General features: G+C 36.5%; 1 protein-coding gene across 1 annotated transcript; it reads right to left on the bottom strand.

Annotated features, from left to right (window-relative positions):
- Positions 1-177: 177 nt before the first annotated feature.
- On the bottom strand, positions 178-17,147 carry galcb (galactosylceramidase b). The gene is made up of 17 exons (XM_055157823.1): positions 16,957-17,147; positions 16,792-16,860; positions 16,657-16,720; positions 15,910-16,023; positions 14,645-14,784; positions 12,551-12,589; positions 7,054-7,184; positions 6,362-6,517; positions 5,369-5,493; positions 5,171-5,298; positions 4,963-5,052; positions 4,585-4,619; positions 4,108-4,289; positions 3,285-3,465; positions 2,871-3,034; positions 1,457-1,533; positions 178-465 (listed from the first exon to the last, which is right to left on the bottom strand). Exons 1-17 carry the CDS (start codon positions 17,092-17,094, stop codon positions 322-324), a joined length of 1,977 nt encoding a protein of 658 aa, XP_055013798.1. The 5' UTR covers positions 17,095-17,147; the 3' UTR covers positions 178-321.
- Between the last annotated feature and the right edge of the window lie 1,781 nt (positions 17,148-18,928).

The raw sequence follows: 18,928 nt of genomic DNA, 5'->3' as shown, positions 1-18,928 counted from the left end.
AAAAAAAAAAAAAAAAAAGTTGAGTTTATATTTGATAAAATATTTGGTATACTATGAAGTGCTTTTTTAATGACATTATTCATTTATGAACATAGGCATAATCATACACATTTTCTTTAATAAAAATCAATACAGAATATTTAGAAATATTAAGAACAAAAATGATAGTGCATTAGGTAATTGCAAAAATAATTTATTACAACAAAATTCAAATTTATAAAATCAAATAAAAATCTAATCAACATCAAAATATGAATCAAGTCAAGTATCATTCTCAAACATAGTGTCATTCACTTAAAAAGGCACAGGCAGTTTGTGCTGTTACTCTGCTTCCACTGCAAAGTTATCAAACTGAGCCAGTTCATAGGAGCTTGTCCCAATGGCCGCCCAGCCATTTTTGGGAGTGAGTACCACAGCATTCTTCCACAGGGTGTATCCATTCAGCAATCCATATGCAAACTGACCCTTTAAAAAAACAATATATATAATAATTAAACATGAACTAATTGGCTGAGGGAAATTTACAGTAGATACATTTAGATGGTCAGTAAAAATCATAATAATAACAGTAATTACAATAAAGAGATAACGTAATAATTATATCTGATTCTTGGACTGTGTTTACATGCACAAAAGAATTCTGATCATTAAAAACTGATGTGCCAGTTTATCAATGGATTCTTAGGGTAACTCTTGTATTTGGAAGACAAAGTGATTTTAAAATAACTCTCTAAATCTATCTGCAAAATCCCATAGTCGTCCAGGTAGAATCCAAAGCAAAAGGAGAAAGTCAGTTTATTTTGTCAAATATGTTTCACAGCTCATCCAAGCTGCCTCTTCAGGTCTGATCAGATGCTTGTGGACACTGCTTTTTATCTGCTTGAAGGGAGGAGCTAACTACACTGAAACGACTCTGAAACTAACACACCTACTTGTTTACAGTTTCTGTTAGTTGGCTAGGCTTATTGATCTTGCACTGAGTGTGCGGTCATATTAGCAGAATCATTCAAGGCCATGAGTGCTTTCACACCTCTCGGCCTGCCCTGGCTATCCCTATTGTTTTCTTTGTTTGGTTTGATTTCGGTTTAAGAATGGAGTTGTAAATAGGAGAAAGATTATGTCTGAGGCCTCCATTTCTGTTCAAGGAAGGATTTTTCTTTCTTAACAAAAACAGCCTCTTCAACCCCCTCTCAAATCAATTTTTTTCTCTGGCCAAGATCTCCAAATCTTTATAACTTCATGTTTGTCTTGCCACATTAGTTTGTCTTTTTTTTTTTTTCACACAATTTTGCCCCTTGGCAAAAACTGCAAAGGTGCGAACAATCACAAATATATCAGATCACATGAGACTTAGCTGTAAACTTGACACAGTAACCTGAATACTCCAGAAATCAGATAATGGTCAGATTTTGGTGTGCATGTAAAGCCACTGATTGAGGAAAAAAAAAACACTTACTTGAACTTTGAGTGTCAATGTGTACCAGCCATACGCGCGTGTACCAGACAGCCCTTCAGCCAGCACAAACTCTCCAGCTACAGAGAGATAACAATGAAATCATAGTTATGTTTCATGTTTATTGCCAAATAAGTATGTCTCTTTTGTACAAGAAACAGCAGTGCCCTAAAATAGCTATGTGAATTTGTTATACTTAGTCAGTTTCTTTTGCTGTTCACATATGTTTCTTACAATCAATACATTCCCACATATTAATTAGTAGCACACTACACCCAAAACTTGTTTTACATAATTTGTCAATTTCCAAAATGACATTTTTCCACAATAATATAGTATTAGAAATTAGGTGTACACTGCTGCTAAAAATACAGTCAAACTACAAACTACAGGCTACAAATATTAGTTATAGTACAGAAAATTTGAATGCATCTGGCTAGTAGTTCAGAGTCATAAATAGTAGATGTTCCTCTGTGAAATGCATTAAAACTTGTATAATGTGCTTATACCACGGCTACAAACTGAACTATCTAACTTGTAAATGTGGAAAGTCTGTCCACGGTCTGTAAATATCTCAAATACTAGTTCACAGGTGTCAAAAATAAAGCCCGGGGGCCAGATCCAGCCCTCCAAGACCTTTAATGTGGCCCTCGGCTGATTTTCTACTAAAATATTTTAGTTATATTTTCTATTAAAATATTGGTAATTTTCTGCGCCGCTTAGCATAGCAGCGTCTCCAGCACCTCTGTGCGTGGCCCCTCCCACCAGAGCAGCACAAATGAAGACTTGATTTGCGTTTCTCTGCACAAATATTTGAACTTATTGCTATTTTCCGGGTATATATGACACGAGTTTTCTGATCTGGCCCCTTTGGGATCAAAGTAGGTTGGATACGGCCCCCGGACCAAAATGAGTTTGCAATGCATTTTTTGGGAATTCAAACTGCTCATGTTCGACTGACAGGGAATGGACAATTTTCACAAAGGTCGGATTCTGAAAGGATTCATTTCTATTTTCACAGCATAAACAAAAATTTTAAATACTCAAAGTGCCTAAAAGTTAGCTTTGTAAGACTTAGCCTAGCCCCACTTTGAGCCCGCACGAGCTCCGCTGTAGCAACTATCGCTCTGATTGGTCCAAACGCACCACACCGTGCACATTACAGACATTACATGGGTGGGAGGTGCTAGTGTGTATTGAGGAAGTAATGCAGAAGAGAAAACAATTTTTGAGCCCATGCACCAATGAGCACAGGCCACTGAAAACAATATGATGCCAGGTTGGGTTCACCTTCCAGATTTTATTATAGTTGTATGGTATTAACGCAGGGCAGTTAGCCATCGGAATACTCACTGACTGTGGTATAAGGTATTATAATGTCCAGTCCTAATAGCAGTGTTAGTAATAACTTGCATACCCAGGTCACTGGTCACTTTGTATGTCCCATCTGCATAGACCCAGTAGAAGACCCCTCTGGCGCTGCGGATGGACTGGCCTCCTTTGTCCACTCTGGCTGCTATGAAGACCCCACCAGTCTTCACCTTCTCCATAAAGACATCACATGAGATGGTCAGATTCTGCCTGGAAAAAAGACACAAACAAGCCTGTACTTTTTGCCAGTACCACAGTACCATAGATGTCCCCTTTTAAATGCCTTATGTTACTGAAGGATGGGTCAAATGCAGAGGATAACAGGACAATAAAGTGTACTTACCTATTTCCAAATGTATATTGGAATATTTGTGTGTCAATTGAAGTTTATGTTGTATGAGCAGCAATGGGTATTTTAGAAAGCTGTTGAAACAATATAGTAGTTTCGTAGACTACTTACCAGTGATAGTCTCCTATGACACTGATGGTCTGATCTGCATCTGTGGCCCATGTGATCGGCGTCTGAGTAAGAATTTGTCTCAGAGTATAAACATGGGGTCCACGGTCTGTCAGGTTTTTGTAGTATTCAAAAACTCCAGTCTGGTCAGCAAAGTTCGGAGCTTCAGAGAAAGGAGGATCTTCTGTTTGGACAAGCAAAGATTATTTTATTATTTTTATAGTATTTTATTTCCCCTTTGGATCAATAAAGTTGATCTTATCTTATGTACAGTGCCATTTTTAACAAATGGCGCTGTACCAAATGGCCATATTACATAGTTTTAGACACTTGCCCAATACTAGGCCTGTCACAGTCATTACTATATAAACTTATCGTTCAATATGATACCTGGAACAATGTAATTTGGTCTCAGTATGTATTCTGTGTACATTTTTGTTGCAGTACTGTATGGAGGGGAGATTTTTGGTAATACAAAAATAAGATAAAAGCTGTAGAGAGTTAACTAAGTAACCTCTATGGCTATTTATCGGTTAATTCTGCCATTTATTTGTTACCTTTTAATGATCAACTATATTATAAAAGTGTTAACTGGGATTATCCTGCTTTACTGTTATTGTGTTTTCAAAATTTGTTATCGTCGCTGAACTACTCAATATAATACTAAATGCAAATAAGGCTTCTAGTAAGTATATTTTTTTTCATTATTTCACAACAAAATAACAATTTTAAGATAATATGGATAATAATACCATCTGTGCATAATCGTTGCCCAAGACGTCAAATATTACTAAAATGCACTGTAAATGTATATGGTGCCACTTACTGCTGTCAAAATCGTCTTTGTAAACTTTGGGAAATGGTGCAGATGGGGGTGGATCAGGGTGGCTGCCTTTCACCCCTGTTGTTATAGTCGTTAGAGTGTAAACTTCGTCTTCTTGTAACTCCAGAGAACGTTCCATCCAAAGTCTACAAAAATAAGAGGTCATTTTGGTTTCTGATGTAATTCTTCAATAATTCTCAAATCTCTTACAACTAATACCTGCCCAGATATTATCCAGTTCTTATAAACAAACCAGACAAGATAAACTAGTTCTACACCAGAGTGAAAACCGGGATTTAGCCAGATCTGAACTGGCTGTATTGGGACTAAAACCTAAATCTCAACTAGGACTAAACCAGGTCTTCAGTTACTAAAATGGACAAATACAAATTACCACTCATACTTCACTTTGTTTAATACCGTACCTTTAGGGGACTTAGCTTCTCAAAAAAGATTGGCTTCTTGGATTTAAAGTTAAACTGCGATCGCCAAACTTGTAGCTCCTTGATGGATGCCTGAAAATAGTGTGTTAACATTAAGGTCATACTATCTTTAAGCATGTACTGTGCAACTTTTCTGGTGCTTGTCTCCATGGTGATGTTATTGTTTTGCCTAGAATGTTCCAAAGTATTGCATTAAACCTGATTATCTTACATTCATTGAATAAAAGAATTCATCTCTGGCCTGTAACTATGCTTAGTGGCGTCATCTTTTCGTCTCCATAGAGATAGATAAGTCTAATGCAAAACAGTGGAACATTCAATAATGTTTTATGGTGTAGGTAGTGGATCTTCCATCAGAAAAGTTTTTTGGTGCACCTTTAAATGAGGTTATTGGTTTGTATTTGGTGAAACTTACAAATGACCCCTTCAGATGAAAAGTTGCATTCTGGGCCGTGACGTTAAAAGGAAGAAGTGGAGGTCTTATACAAATGGAGTGATCATGAGTCTGTGAAAAAAAAAAAAAAAAAAACATTTAAAAAGTATGTTTTAGATGCAAACTACACTGAAACATGTTTTAAACCTTCAAATGTTGATTTGCACAATATGACTTTAAGTATACGTACCATTGTCTCTATAACAACTGTGAGATTCCCTTTTCTATCAGTGAGAGCTACATAACTTCCACCTTGTACTAAATGCCCCACAGTCTGTAGGTAGGTCCATCCAGGCTGAGTGAACTGTGTGGTGTGGGCTAAAGAAGACAGCACAAAAAATAAGATAATTCAATTCAAACAGGAAATATTAAGCTAAATAATCCAGACCTGTGATCCATATTGGAGCCTCCACTACGTAGTTGTTGCTCCAGGGCTCCTCGGCCGTCATCAGCCCATCTCGACCAAAAGGGAGATCGTCATAGTAACTCGCGATTAGATTCCATGAAATGGTTCTGCAAAAGGGTTATTGCTGGGTTTCAGATGACACCATTACAATGTATAGGCCAATATTATTTAATACAGATGGGGGCAGGTAAAATGAATATTGTTCAACTACATAATTTTGTTGCAATATAGCATGGTCTTGGGTCTAGTCAGTAATAGAAATGATCAGGTTTTATATTTGGGAATTTACCTTTTCAATATTTCATGTAAAAACACAATGTATTCAATAGGAAAAACTGTCTCTTGCTCACATTACTCATAGCGCATAATGTTAAGCATTTTTGCAGAGTGGTTTAAAGCAGTATTTCCCAACCAGAGCTTTGGTCTGGTCAAAGGGCTAGCTCATCAAAAATGTTAATTTCACACATGTTTCGACATTGGATATAGGAAATGAAAGCACTATTGTTATTTGTCTGAACCTAATTCTTTTTAGGAATCATTTTTATCAAGTGATATGTAAAAGGGAGAGCAGATACTTAACCCAAGGCTATAAACTGGCATTCTTACATCTATCTAAATGTGTGTTAACTGTTATTCTAGTATAGCCTATAAGCATTTAAGGGAAAATACTCAGGAGAAGAGTGCAAGCAATAGTAGATAGTAATAGCAGGAATAATACTAGTAGTTATCTATAAAAACAAAACTACAACTTTGTAATTCTTTGTGCACAGAATGTTTCTAGTATTGTAACATATTTATTTATTTTTTAATCACTACAATCGTCTTTTATTGACTGGTCAAATCAGACCAATGTAAACAGTATGGGCCTGGGTATGGGTGCTACAATTAAAACAGTCAGTCATAAACAAACACATACAACCTGTGTGTGTGTGATAAAAGTACTCAATCATCTATCGACCATTCAAAATGACTCACGCCGTCATAAGGCCATTCACATAGTTCTGGTTGAGGATGCGAGCCCAACAGCCTCCTCCCACCTCGTCATTAAAAGTGCTGTAATCCTCTGAAGACCACAGCTGCTTCTGTGTCTTCAGAGCGTCCAGGACTGTGTTGGTGCCCGGATAGTGCGCCCTGGGGAGGAATAAGAAAGACAATGTAAGCTGCAAGATTCACATTCATTAAAGTTGCATTGTGTAACTTTTCTGGTGGAGGGTCCGTCAAATGCTTTTCTCCATGGAGATGTTATTCCTTTGTCTAGAATGTTCCTCAGTATGGTATCAAACCTTTCTATCTTCATGGAGACCAAACCAGACCAAGTGTTGGGTCAGATCCGTGGAGAGGCGACACCAGCTAACAGTCAGTATGCCTGTTTTTCTAGGTATTTTTGAGCTATAAAACCACCTGTAATGGAATAAATGTAAGGTAGAAATGTTTAATATCATACTGTGGAACATTCCAGGCAAAGCAATGACATATTATCCACAGAAGCAAACAGGTGCATCTTTAAATCTTAAATTAACAAAATAAAAGCATATTTCGTAGACGTCTCCCCAGCTTTTACTATCTCATGCATTCAAACCAAGACCATGCATCTAGCAAAAAGACATTATTAACATGCTTTAGCCAGATTAGGTTAGCAGAACTAGCTAAGATTAAGTGCATCCTACCCTATCACATCTACGGCTGCGCTGAGTTCGGGGTCCTTTAGCACATTCAGGGCTATGGGCTCCCACTGGTTGTCACTAGCAACGATCCGCACATGCTCCAGACCCTGTTTATCCAGAGTGTAACGAAGCAGCTACAGCCACAGAGGTGAAGACAATATAAGATCATAGCATTGGTTAAATTTAAATTAACAATATATACAATAATGCATGTGAGTAAAGAAAATGCACATTTCATTCAATGTGAAAATTGTGAAGAGATTAGTGAAAAGCAAAATTTTAAAAGTACAATATTCAGGTAAGGTTTGTTTTTAGAGTAGTTAAAGTACATTTTGTGTCTAGATATTTTAAATGCAATATCTGTGAGCTGCATTGTGTAACTTTTCTGGTAGAGAGTCAGAGACAAATGCTTTTCTCCATGGAAATGTTATTGCTCCATCTGGAATGTTTCCCAATATGGTATAAGTCTCTCCATGGCCGAGCACCAAAGTACATCTGTGACATCTTAGTGTCATATGAACCATCTCGCACTCTGAGGACCTCAGGGACTGGCCTCCTGCTGGTGCCCAGAGTCAGGACTAAACAAGGGGAGTCACCGTTTCAGGTTCATGCAGCTAAAACCTGGAACAGTCTTCCTGAACATGTGAGACAGACTCTTCTGTGATGCTGTTTAAATCCAGGCTCAAAACATTTCTGTTTAACTGTGCAAATAACTGAAAGGTTTTCATTCCGCACTCTTCTCTCCAATTTATGTCTCTCTTTTTTTTTATTTTAATCTTCATGATTATTTATGTTTTGATTTGTTTTTATTATGATTTTAATGTATTTCTTATTCTGTAAAGCACTTTGAATTACTTTGTGTACGAATTGTGCTTTACAAATAAACTTGCCTTGCCTTGCCTAATAAATCTTTGTATCTCCATGGAAACCAAACTAGACCAAATGATGAGACATTTGTGGAGAGGATATCTCGCTCACAGTCAGAATGCCTGTTTTTCTGGGTATTTTTGAGCGATAAAACCAGCTGTAATTGGATAATAGTAAGGTAGAGATGTTTAATGTCATACTGCGGAACATTCCAGGCAGAGCAATGACATACGCACTGAAACAAGCTGGTGACAGACCCCCAACAAAAAAGGTACATAGTGCACATTTAACGTTGATAAAACACATTTAAACACCATATAATATATATATTTTTTTTTAAGTTTGAAGATTTCACTTTTGTTTATTGCATCATCTTATATATATTGAAATGCTTTATAAATAATATAGTCCACCCAAACAGTCACATACATTAACCTTTGACCCATGTTGGCACAGTGTGGAGTTAAAGCGCCTATGACAGGTTAGATTACTCACTTCACTAAAACACAGTTAAGATCATTATATTTAAAATTTCACACAAAAAAAAATTATAATATCTTCCCCAGTTTGGTCATTTTTTAGGTTTCAAATTTTATTTTCTGGTTGAAAATCATGACATCACACTAGGGAATAGTGTTCCTATCAAACACGTAGTAGCAAACCTGTAGTACACTAGGCCAAAAACTCCTTTAATGTACACAGAGATTATTGTTTGATAAATAAAAAGATAAGAGAATACTTTGAATTTGTTGAAATCATGGTTAAAATATCAGTTTGTTTTACGTAAATTGTGCCAAACGTTTTGATAGAATTCTCCCAGTGTGATGTTATCAGTGTGGGAATCTCTAAAATAGAACTCTGCTTCCTGTAATTTTCAACATATTTTTCAACTTTTCTTCACAAACTGCCTCTTGATTGGTTTAAAACTATCATTTATGTTTACATCAGGTTTTGTGCCACCAAATGAAGCAGAAATTTGAGAATCTTAAAAATCATACACACTTCAAATGAAACTAACAATTTGAAAGAAGCTGAAAGAAGCACAGAGACACACCCAGAGTGCAGAGATTTCATCTGCCTGTCACATGCTTAGTGTTAATGTTACACAATAAAGAAAGGAGTTAACACCAATACTCTACGGTAGGGCTGTGTATCATTAAGACGTTGCCGATACGATGCCTACCTCAGTACATAGGCCAAGATAAGATACATATGTCAATGCATTTCAAATTGATTCTACATGGTTCAATAAAAAATAAAGGCTAAATCATGGCTGTGATACTAAAAGTCTTTGTTAAACCACTTCTTGTACAAAGTGAATATGAAACACACCCATTTTAATCAGCAAAACAGTGAATATGTCAAATGTGTTGCATAAACTTGTTTCCTTCCTCTAAACAAGCAAGAAAACTGTAGCACTGTAACAAAATACCTTAGTAAAATATCCCAAAAAATACACTTGGTGATGTATCGATATAGCAGTCCACAATATTGATACTGTATCATCACATTACATGATACAATATATCGATATTTTGATATTTTTGCACACTCTTACTCTACGGACAATTCATTTACCATAACTATTTAAACAGAAAATACACAAAAACTGAACCTAATAATTTGTTTTGTTGACTTGTTGTTTTGTTGACTGGGTGGGCATCTCTGGTACTGTACTAAACTGGTTCAAGTCCTATCTAGAAGACAGGAAGTATTTTGTTGAAATTGGAAACTGTGTCTCAGATCACATGGCCCTGACCTGTGGGGTGCCTCAGGGGTCAATCCTGGGCCCCCTGTTGTTCAATCTCTACATGCTGCCATTAGGCCAGTTAATAAGCAGCAATAACGTGTCGTACCACAATTATGCAGATGACACTCAGATCTACGTCTCTCTGGCAGCAGGAGACTATGGACCAGTGGACTCACTTGGTCATTGCATCCAACAGATCAGTGTGTGGATGCAAAACAACTTTCTCCAGCTAAACTCTGACAAGACTGAAGTCATAGTCTTTGGTCCACAGAAACAAAGGGACAGTGTCAGCAGTCACCTCCAGTCTCTCTCTCTAAAACCTTCAAATCAGGCAAGAAATCTAGGGGTAATAATGGACTCAGACTTGAACTTTAACAGCCACATCAAATCAATAACATCTGCAGCCTTTTACCATCTAAAAAACATAGCAAAAATCAAAGGTTTACTGTCTAAATCAGACTTGGAGAAACTTATCCATGCATTTGTCTCCAGTAGGTTAGACTACTGTAATGGTCTGCTCACTGGTCTCTCAAAACGAGCTGTGAGACGCTGCAGAACATCCAGAACGCTGCAGCTCGGGTCCTTACTCGAACTAGGAAGTACGAGCACATAAGTCCTGTGCTCAGGTCTCTGCACTGGCTTCCTGTGCCTCAGAGAATAGACTTTAAAGCAGCTCTACTTGTGTACAAGTCTCTCCATGGCCGAGCACCAAAGTACATCTGTGACATGTTAGTGTCATATGAACCATCTCGCACTCTGAGGACCTCAGGGACCGGCCTCCTGCTGGTGCCCAGAGTCACGACTAAACAAGGGGAGTCAGCGTTTCAGGTTCATGCAGCTAAAACCTGGAACAGTCTGAACATGTGAGACAGACTCTTCTGTGACGCTGTTTAAATCCAGGCTCAAAACATTTCTGTTTAACTGTGCATATAACTGAAAGGTTTTTCATTCCGCACTCTTCTCTCCAATTCATGTTTCTCTTTTTTAATTTTAATCTTCATGATTATTTATGTTTTGATTTGTTTTTATTATGTATTTCTTATTCTGTAAAGCACTTTGAATTACTTTGTGTACGAATTGTGCTATACAAATAAACTTGCCTTGCCTTGTTAGAGAATGAGTTTATAAATCAAAAATGTTATGACTGTAAATAAGTCTAATAATATATACTTAATAGTCTGTGGTTACAGATACATGAAGATACTACACTGTATTTGATAAATCTGATAAAAATGCATTATTGTTTATTAATGCGAATTTGTGACAATTGTCAAAGCGTAGATCTCAATGTGACTTCCCCGGTTATATAATTGTTAATTAATAGAAAAATGTATGTAGCACAAACCTTAGTTCACTTGAGCGAAATATGACATTAGGACAGTTATTAATTTGTGTGACTTTGGCTTAGTAATTACAGAGATAGAGAGAGAGGAAACCCCACTCACAGTCAGAATGCCTATTTTTTTTCTAGGTATTTTTGAGCTATAAAACTGCCTGTAATTGAAAAAAATGTAAGGTACTGTATTTTACGGGCTATTAGGCGCTCTGGATTATAAGATACACTGTCATTAAATGATCTATTTTTTAACTTGTTTCACAAATAAACCGCACCGGACTTTAAACAAAACACAACAGTTCGATGGGTTAGTCGGACTTTGTTTGGTGCGTTCACGGTGACTCTTGGCTTTGTTCAGTTGTGGCGTGTAGGGAGGGTGCTGTCTGGGACCGCTGGATTGTTGGCGTGTTCACAGTGACTCAGTTGTTCAGTTGTGGCTCAGAAAGGCACATTGGACTCGTTTTCTTGGTTCGTTCCTCCGTTCCGTTTCTCATCAGCGTGGAGTGATGAGTGTGGCTGTGGGTGTTTTTCGCCGCGCGGTCGCTGTCTGCTCCATGCGTGTTTGCGTGCGCTGCGGGCAATGCGGCTTTGTAGTTTACTGAAGTCGTGCTGGGACACCTGAGTGTATTCGTGTATGGGGCGCTCTGGATTGCGGGGCATGTGGTCATTTGTTGATGGGGTTAGAATCTTAAGAGCGCGTCTAATAGCCCGGAAAATACGGTAGATGTGTTTAATGTCATATTGTGCAGCATTCAAAGCAAAGCAATGACATAACAAGCAGGTGACGGACCCCAACCAGTATAATGACCAGACCTCCATCTCTTGTTTAAAGTTCACGTGTTCTTCACCTTTTACTATACTAAACACTCCCTGTCCATACTTACCCAATGACTTTAACAGCGTCATTCAGCAGGGGGTCTATTAAAACACTACTGGCGATGCTCCAGTCTCCATCTGCTGCTATGATGCCCACCTCTGAGAAACCAGCTTTGTCCAGACTGTCCCGGAGCACCTTGGCAACAAAAACACTCTCTTTTATAGTTTTAAAGGTATACTGTGTAACTTTCCGGTTGGGGGTCCATCACCTGCTTCTTTTTCTCGATATGTCATTGCTCTGCTTAGAATGTTCCACAATATGACATTAAATGGGTCTACGTTTACATTTATTCAATGACAGGTGGTTTTATAGCTCAAAATACTTAGAAAAACTTTCATTCTGACTGACTTTGAAACATTCCAGACAAAGCAAAAAACATCTCCATGAAGAAAAGCATGTGACGGACCATCCAGAAAAGTTACACAGTGCACCTTTAAAGATCTAGTGACATATAATTCAATGCTTTCAGCTTTCTGTTACTTCTTTCCGTTGCACACATAGAATGGTTTGTTTTATTGTTTATCTCTACAGCAACAGGCCTAAATACCCGTGGTTATGTTATGCCAGAAAGGTCAAAGATTAATGTTGTAAAAGCTGTTTTTCTTATTGTTGTTAATAGCGGTGTGTAATTTGTGTATGAAAAAAGGGTAAAAGTAGTGGTTTCGTTTACCTTTATGTATTTGCTGTCAAAACTCCGCTCATTCCAAATCTAAGAAAAAACAAAAAACAGATGATGTATTTTTACTGTACAGATTATGACAGTAGATACAGTGAATTATAAATTTCACTAAGCAAGAATGAGAAAGAAACCAAACAAACTGACTATACACAAAAGGTATGGGGAAAAGTAGTTAGGTAAGATATTTCACCTAAGAATTACAAAAACAAAAAAAACTATAAAAGCTAAACCAGGATCAGAAGTTGTAATAGTAAAGGTTTTCATTCTGCACTCTTCTCTCTCATTTAGTGTCTCTCTCTCTCTCTCGTATTGTGATTTTAATGTATTTCTTATTCTGTAAAGCACTTTGAATTACTTTGTTTGTGCTATGCAAATAAACTTGCCTTGCCTTGCCCATACTGGGAAGTCCTATTCGTAGCTAAATGTAAATAATTTCACCTACATTATGTATACAGACGAGGACATGGTTCAATAGGATTGCGATCTGAAGACCACTTCAGAACAGTCCAATGTTTTGTTCTTAGCCATTCTTGTGTGTTTTTAGCTGTGTGTTTTGAGTCATTATCCTGTAGGAAGTCCCATGACCTATGACTGAGACCAAGCTTTCTGACATTATGCAACACCTTTCATTCCACCTTTCTGTACCCTGCACAGATTCAAGACACCCTGTACCAGATGCAGCAAAACAGCCCCAGAACAAAACCAAGCCTCCTCCATGCTTCTCAGCAGAGACAGTGTTCTTTTCTTGGTCTGCTTCATTTTTGTGTCTGTGAACATAGAGCTGATGTGTCTTGCCAAAGAGGTCTAGTTTTGTCTCATCTGGCCAAAGGACATTCTCCCAGAAACTTTGTGGCTTGTCAATATGCACTGCAGCAATTTCAAGTCTCACTTTTTTATAATTTGCTCTCAGCAGTGGTGTCCTCACATAAAGTCCACTTTGGCATAAACAGTGACGGATGGTGTGATCTGACACTGATGTACCTTGCCCTTCTAACTGCCCTTTTAATTTGTTTGGAGGTTGTTCTGGGCTCTTAGGTTACCACTCGTAACATCCATCTCTTTAATTTGTCATAAATGTTCCTTTTGCAGCTATGTCCAGGAAGGTTGGCTACAATCCAGTGGACCATAAACTTCTGAAGAACATGTGTAACTGTAATCACAGGAACATCAAGCTGCTTGGACACAGTCTTACTGTCTTTATCTTTATTCTGTTTGTCTAACATTTTCTTTCTAGTCTCCTGACACAGTTCTCTTCTTCTCTTCTCTGGCCCATGTTCAGTGCTGTATCCATCATGTCTCCAAACAGCACAATGACACATGTCCCCCTTTAAACAGGCAGATTGACTGAGGACAAGTTTGAAGACACCTGTGATGCAGATTAGAGGACACGCCTAAGTTTAACATGTCCCTATAGTACCATCATTTTTGTCCAGGCCAGTTTCATTAGTTTTTTTTTTAATAATTGTGTTGAACAACAATTTAAAAACAGTTTCTGATTTTCATTGGTTATTTTTCAGTATATTTTTTATTTATTATTGCTTTTCTCAATTTCAAGTTATTTCTGTGAAAATTGTTGATTTTTCTTTCCTTACCAGTGGGGTACCAACAATTTTGTCCACAACTGTATATACCCCATTTTCCCCATACTTCATTTGTAAATTGACACATGAATAATTTTATCCTTTTGTTTGTAGGGAATGTGCCTGTCAGTCTACATCTCCAAAGCTCAAATGCTCTGTTCTATCTTATGATGTCATGAAGTGGTAGTTTACAAGTTAACAGCTACATTTTACCTTTTGTTTAGTAGAGATCAGATATTCCAGAGCTGAAATTATCCAAATGGTTGTAGTGAAGGTGTATGTAGTTTAAAGACACAGTAGAGCACTTCCTGAATTATAAAGCAGAACACTGTTTTTGTTGTTGTTGTTTTTTTCCCGTTTGAAAGAGGAACCTAAATATGCAAGATTTGTGCATTATAAATACTAGAGCTAGATTAAGTGGAGCAACTACAAAAGGGAGAGTATGTATGGAGTAGATAGGTATGTTTTTGAAAATGCATTATATTAGATCTGATCGGATACACACCCCAATATACTGAATTTCCAGGTCATGGTACTGCTTTGCTCCGAGGATCCACTTAACCACATACGAAGCTGTGATGTCTGGGAAATCGTATGGCCAGTTTTTACCATGGCCGACCCACCCTGGAAAGGCCCAAGGCAAACCTGAGATAAAAAAAAAAAAAAAAAAGAAGAATTACAGATGTTACATTGTTACAACTTTCAACTTCTTTCTAGTACTCCAAGCTACGTACCTATCATATAGGCCTGTTACACTAATCACTCTATCGACTTATTGTTCAATATTTATCGTGTGTACCTTTTCTTTCAAAAAAGTGGGAAGAATTGTTGTTATTTTTGTTGTAATACGATAATATTTGACGTGTAGACGGTAGAATAAATAACTTCTATGGCTAATTATTACTTCACTCTGTTTATTTGTTGCAGGTCAGGCCTTTTAATGATACTGTCTATTTTAAAAGGGTTTACTGGATTATCATTATGCTTTGTGTCAGTGGCATAATAGTTTCAGTATTATCCTTCATTGTTATTGTGACAGGTCTAGTACCCACGCATTAGGCACGGGATGATATAGAAATTTGGTGCCAAGATAATTGTTATTAATGATTATTTATAAAAGTTGCTGACAGTTTAAAAATGTTATGGAATAATGATAATTTGAATAGTATTATGAATGGGTTCCATATTCAAACAACTGTTAAAACGTTGTACTTTGTTAGTGAATGTGAGAACAACAATGATCAAGAAGAAAATATCATGGAGAAGTATCTTTTTTCAGCAAATAATGGTGATTCGTGGAGATTATCTTTGTTTGGCGAGTCTCACGATAATAAAAAATGTCCCACGAATTATTATTGTGTACACTTTTTGTCACGATAAACAATATTATTGTTTACTGTCCCATCCATACCACACACCCATATTCACAAAATCAAATGTACAAAACAGTAAAAAAAAAAAAAAAAAAACTGCAGGTAAGTCAGGTGTGGTGTCTGCATTAGAAGAACTGTTAGAAGAAACTTGAGCTTTGGTAGAGTAGACAAGCAACTACATGTCTAATGTAGCAGCGGTGCGATTCCAGCTCCCACAGACGGACGCTGTTGTTATGTCCTTGAGCAAGACACTTAACTCACCTCGTCCCTAGTGTCTGTGTACACTGGTGTATGAGTGTGTGTGAATGGCTGAGTGGTTCCTGAGTGCCTTGAAGGTGGAAAAGCATTACATAAAAATGTGTGTAAAAAAGTAAATTAAAAGGGATGCATTTCCTACCAATGAGTGTGATATTGGGGTTTCTCTTCTTTGCTTCTTTCATGAGCCACCACTCGTATCCTCTGTAGTAGTTCTCATCGTCCTCATAGTGCATGTGTGAAGGCTCTGTTCCGTCTAGTGAGAAAAATATTTAACTGATATATTACTACTTGCTATGATATGACAAGAAATCAAGGCCCGTCAGTGTTTTGGTGCATTAGGCTAGCCTCTTGGTATTTCTTCTGGCATTAATGTTGTACTATGCAAGTTTCTGCTGGGGGTACCTCCCACTTGCTTGACCGTTTGGAGTGGAGATGTCTTTGCTTGTGGACAGTGTGGCATTAAACGTATCTATATTTTTGCATATGTGTTTTTTGCATGTGTGTTAAACGTATCTATATTTTTGCATGTGTGTTAAACATATATATATTTTTGCATGTGTGTTAAACGTATCTATATTTTCGCATTTGTTTTTGGCATCTGTTTCACCACACGTTTTTATTGCTTAAGAATAGTTTGAATTCTGGTGACCCTTCATCAGAAAAGTTACACAGTGCACCTTTAAGCTATAAAGTCATGTTAAACTGATTTGACAGATTTAACAACACAAATATAGTTTACATAAAATACAGAATAAGTCTAGGTTAGGAAGACTGCATTCATTTGGCTATTGGGACTGAACTTAGTATCCAATTAAAAATCATGGCACAGTTTGGTTAGATGGCTAGTTTAAAGTTATTCGTATAAATATAGACTTATGTGACTTACCAGTAGTTTGGGCATCTCCTCCAATCTCGACCTTTAGTATGTGCAATGACGCGCCAAAGTTGGGCTAAAAAAACAATAAAGATTGAGATATTTTGATATAAAATGTAAACTAGCAGTATTACAGTAGACATTTACCTTAAACAAATAGTCTAAAATCTGGCTGCGATACGGCTCATCATAATTTACAAGTAAACGAGTGGTTGCCTGAAGTAAAAAGGACAAAATGTTATAAAATTGTTTACATTAGAGACGTTCATTCACTTTGCTTGTACCAGGAAGTAAGTCAGTTTTCGGTCTTACCCCTCCACCGCTAATTCCTCCGATCCCGTCAAACACTCGTCCCAGCCCGTTTTTATCATCAAGGACGTAAATTACAGCAGAATTAAACTCAAAAGTTATTAACATTAGCAGCAAAACTAAACGGGCTCTCTGCTTCATGGTGTTTAGGATCTGAAGCGCGTAGGGAGGAGAGCAACGCGCCGTCAACAATGTCACATGACATTACAAAAATCACGTGGCGTTTGGAAAAGTTATTTATATTTTGTTTATTTATTTATTTTTATTGTCAATAATTATGAACTTGCAGGAGTGGGATTATTTATAACAAACATTAGTAAACTTTTTTCTAAGTATTAAAATGAAATCAAGGAGTAGTTTATATTTCATTGGCCACAAGAGGTCACTGTTGCTCTGTAAATGTCACATTCACTTCGACAAATTTCATTGATCCGCAAGGAAAATTACTTGGATACAGAAACTTAACACAATATATTATAATAAAGAAATATAATAAAATATAATAAAGAAATAGTAAAAAAAAAGAAATAAAAAAAAAGAAATAAAAAAAAAAGAAATAGTACAATAAAAAAATAGAAATGGTAATAATAAATTATAAATAACTATCAAATAAGTGTCAAATAAGGCATAACTACATAAATGTTCACCTGAGTGGGCTCCTTTTACCTGAGGAGGTCTCTTCTTGCATCTTTGGTTGTAAGAAGCAAAGACAACAAAGACTTTAAGACAACAACTCATCCTTATGTAATAGATAACACTATGTCCTGTCAATCATCATATCATCTTTGCTTTGTTTTCCTTATGACCTCTTGTATATAACATAGATACAGAGATATTTTTATTCCTTATTTTCTTGTACATATACAATGCTTGGTGCTGCTGATTTGTTTTTCATTCATTAGAAATGCTGGATTACTTTTACAATTTTGTGTATCTGAAATAACTTTATGCAATGTATTTACTTCCTAAAGACAGAAGAACATTTTATTATTATATTACTGCCCAAATATATTCATATTGACCTCTATAAAGTGTTTCTTTAGTGACTACATATTTTAAAATAATGGGATTGCTTGATTTGTTTTAATTTCCACTAAGCATTAGCATAAATATGACACATATTTTCTCTTTATTACAAATTATATAAGGTAATATTATACTTTTGGCATCGAATAATGATCTTCCAAACACATGTGCATCTCTCAAAATTGTTTTATGTATTTACTTAGGCTATTTAAATTAAGACTTTATGCTACCAGAGATTCATAGGTAAAGTAGTTCACTGCAAAAAACAGAACACAATAAAATCTAAATGTTTGATAACTTTTCATGAGGTAAAATTTTATTGCTTTTCTTGTAAAAACACTATAGCCTATTTCAAGTTCAAAATTCTCAATTGACAGGTAAACATGTACACAAGTATATTCTAAACTAGTCAAACTGATCAAGTTTTGTATAAAAAGTATAATCTAAAATTATTAAATTGCATTAAAATGTAACTAACTAGTAGTCTACTAGAAGGAATATTTGTTCATACATACTTTTACTTTGACTACATTTACTTAGAGGTACTCTGTGTAACTTGTGTACTGGAGGGTCCATCACCTGCTTGTTTCCATGGAAATATGCTTTGAATTATCCACAGTATGGCTAATTTATGTACTTTTGATAACTTATGATTCTCCATGGAGACTGGCAAGCCAAATTACAGGTTAAGATTTTTGGAGACGCGACTCCACTCGGTCGAATGTGTGTTTTTAAAGACATTTTTGAGCAATAAATAACAATTGGAATTGAATAAATGCAAGATAGATTAGTTTAATACCATACTATGGACAATTTAAACCAAAGGATTAACATCTCAATGGAAACAAACAGGTTGCGGACCTCCTCCAGAAAAGTCACATAGTGTACCTGTAAGTACAATTTTGGCAGCAGTACTTATACTTGTAATTAAGTACATTATTAGCCAAAT

The sequence above is a fragment of the Boleophthalmus pectinirostris genome, unplaced genomic scaffold, assembly GCF_026225935.1.
Source record: "Boleophthalmus pectinirostris isolate CB_2022bp ecotype Guang Dong unplaced genomic scaffold, ASM2622593v1 HiC_scaffold_10, whole genome shotgun sequence".
Classification (NCBI taxonomy): Eukaryota; Metazoa; Chordata; class Actinopteri; order Gobiiformes; family Gobiidae; genus Boleophthalmus; species Boleophthalmus pectinirostris.
This window is presented reverse-complemented; position numbering and strand designations above follow the sequence as displayed.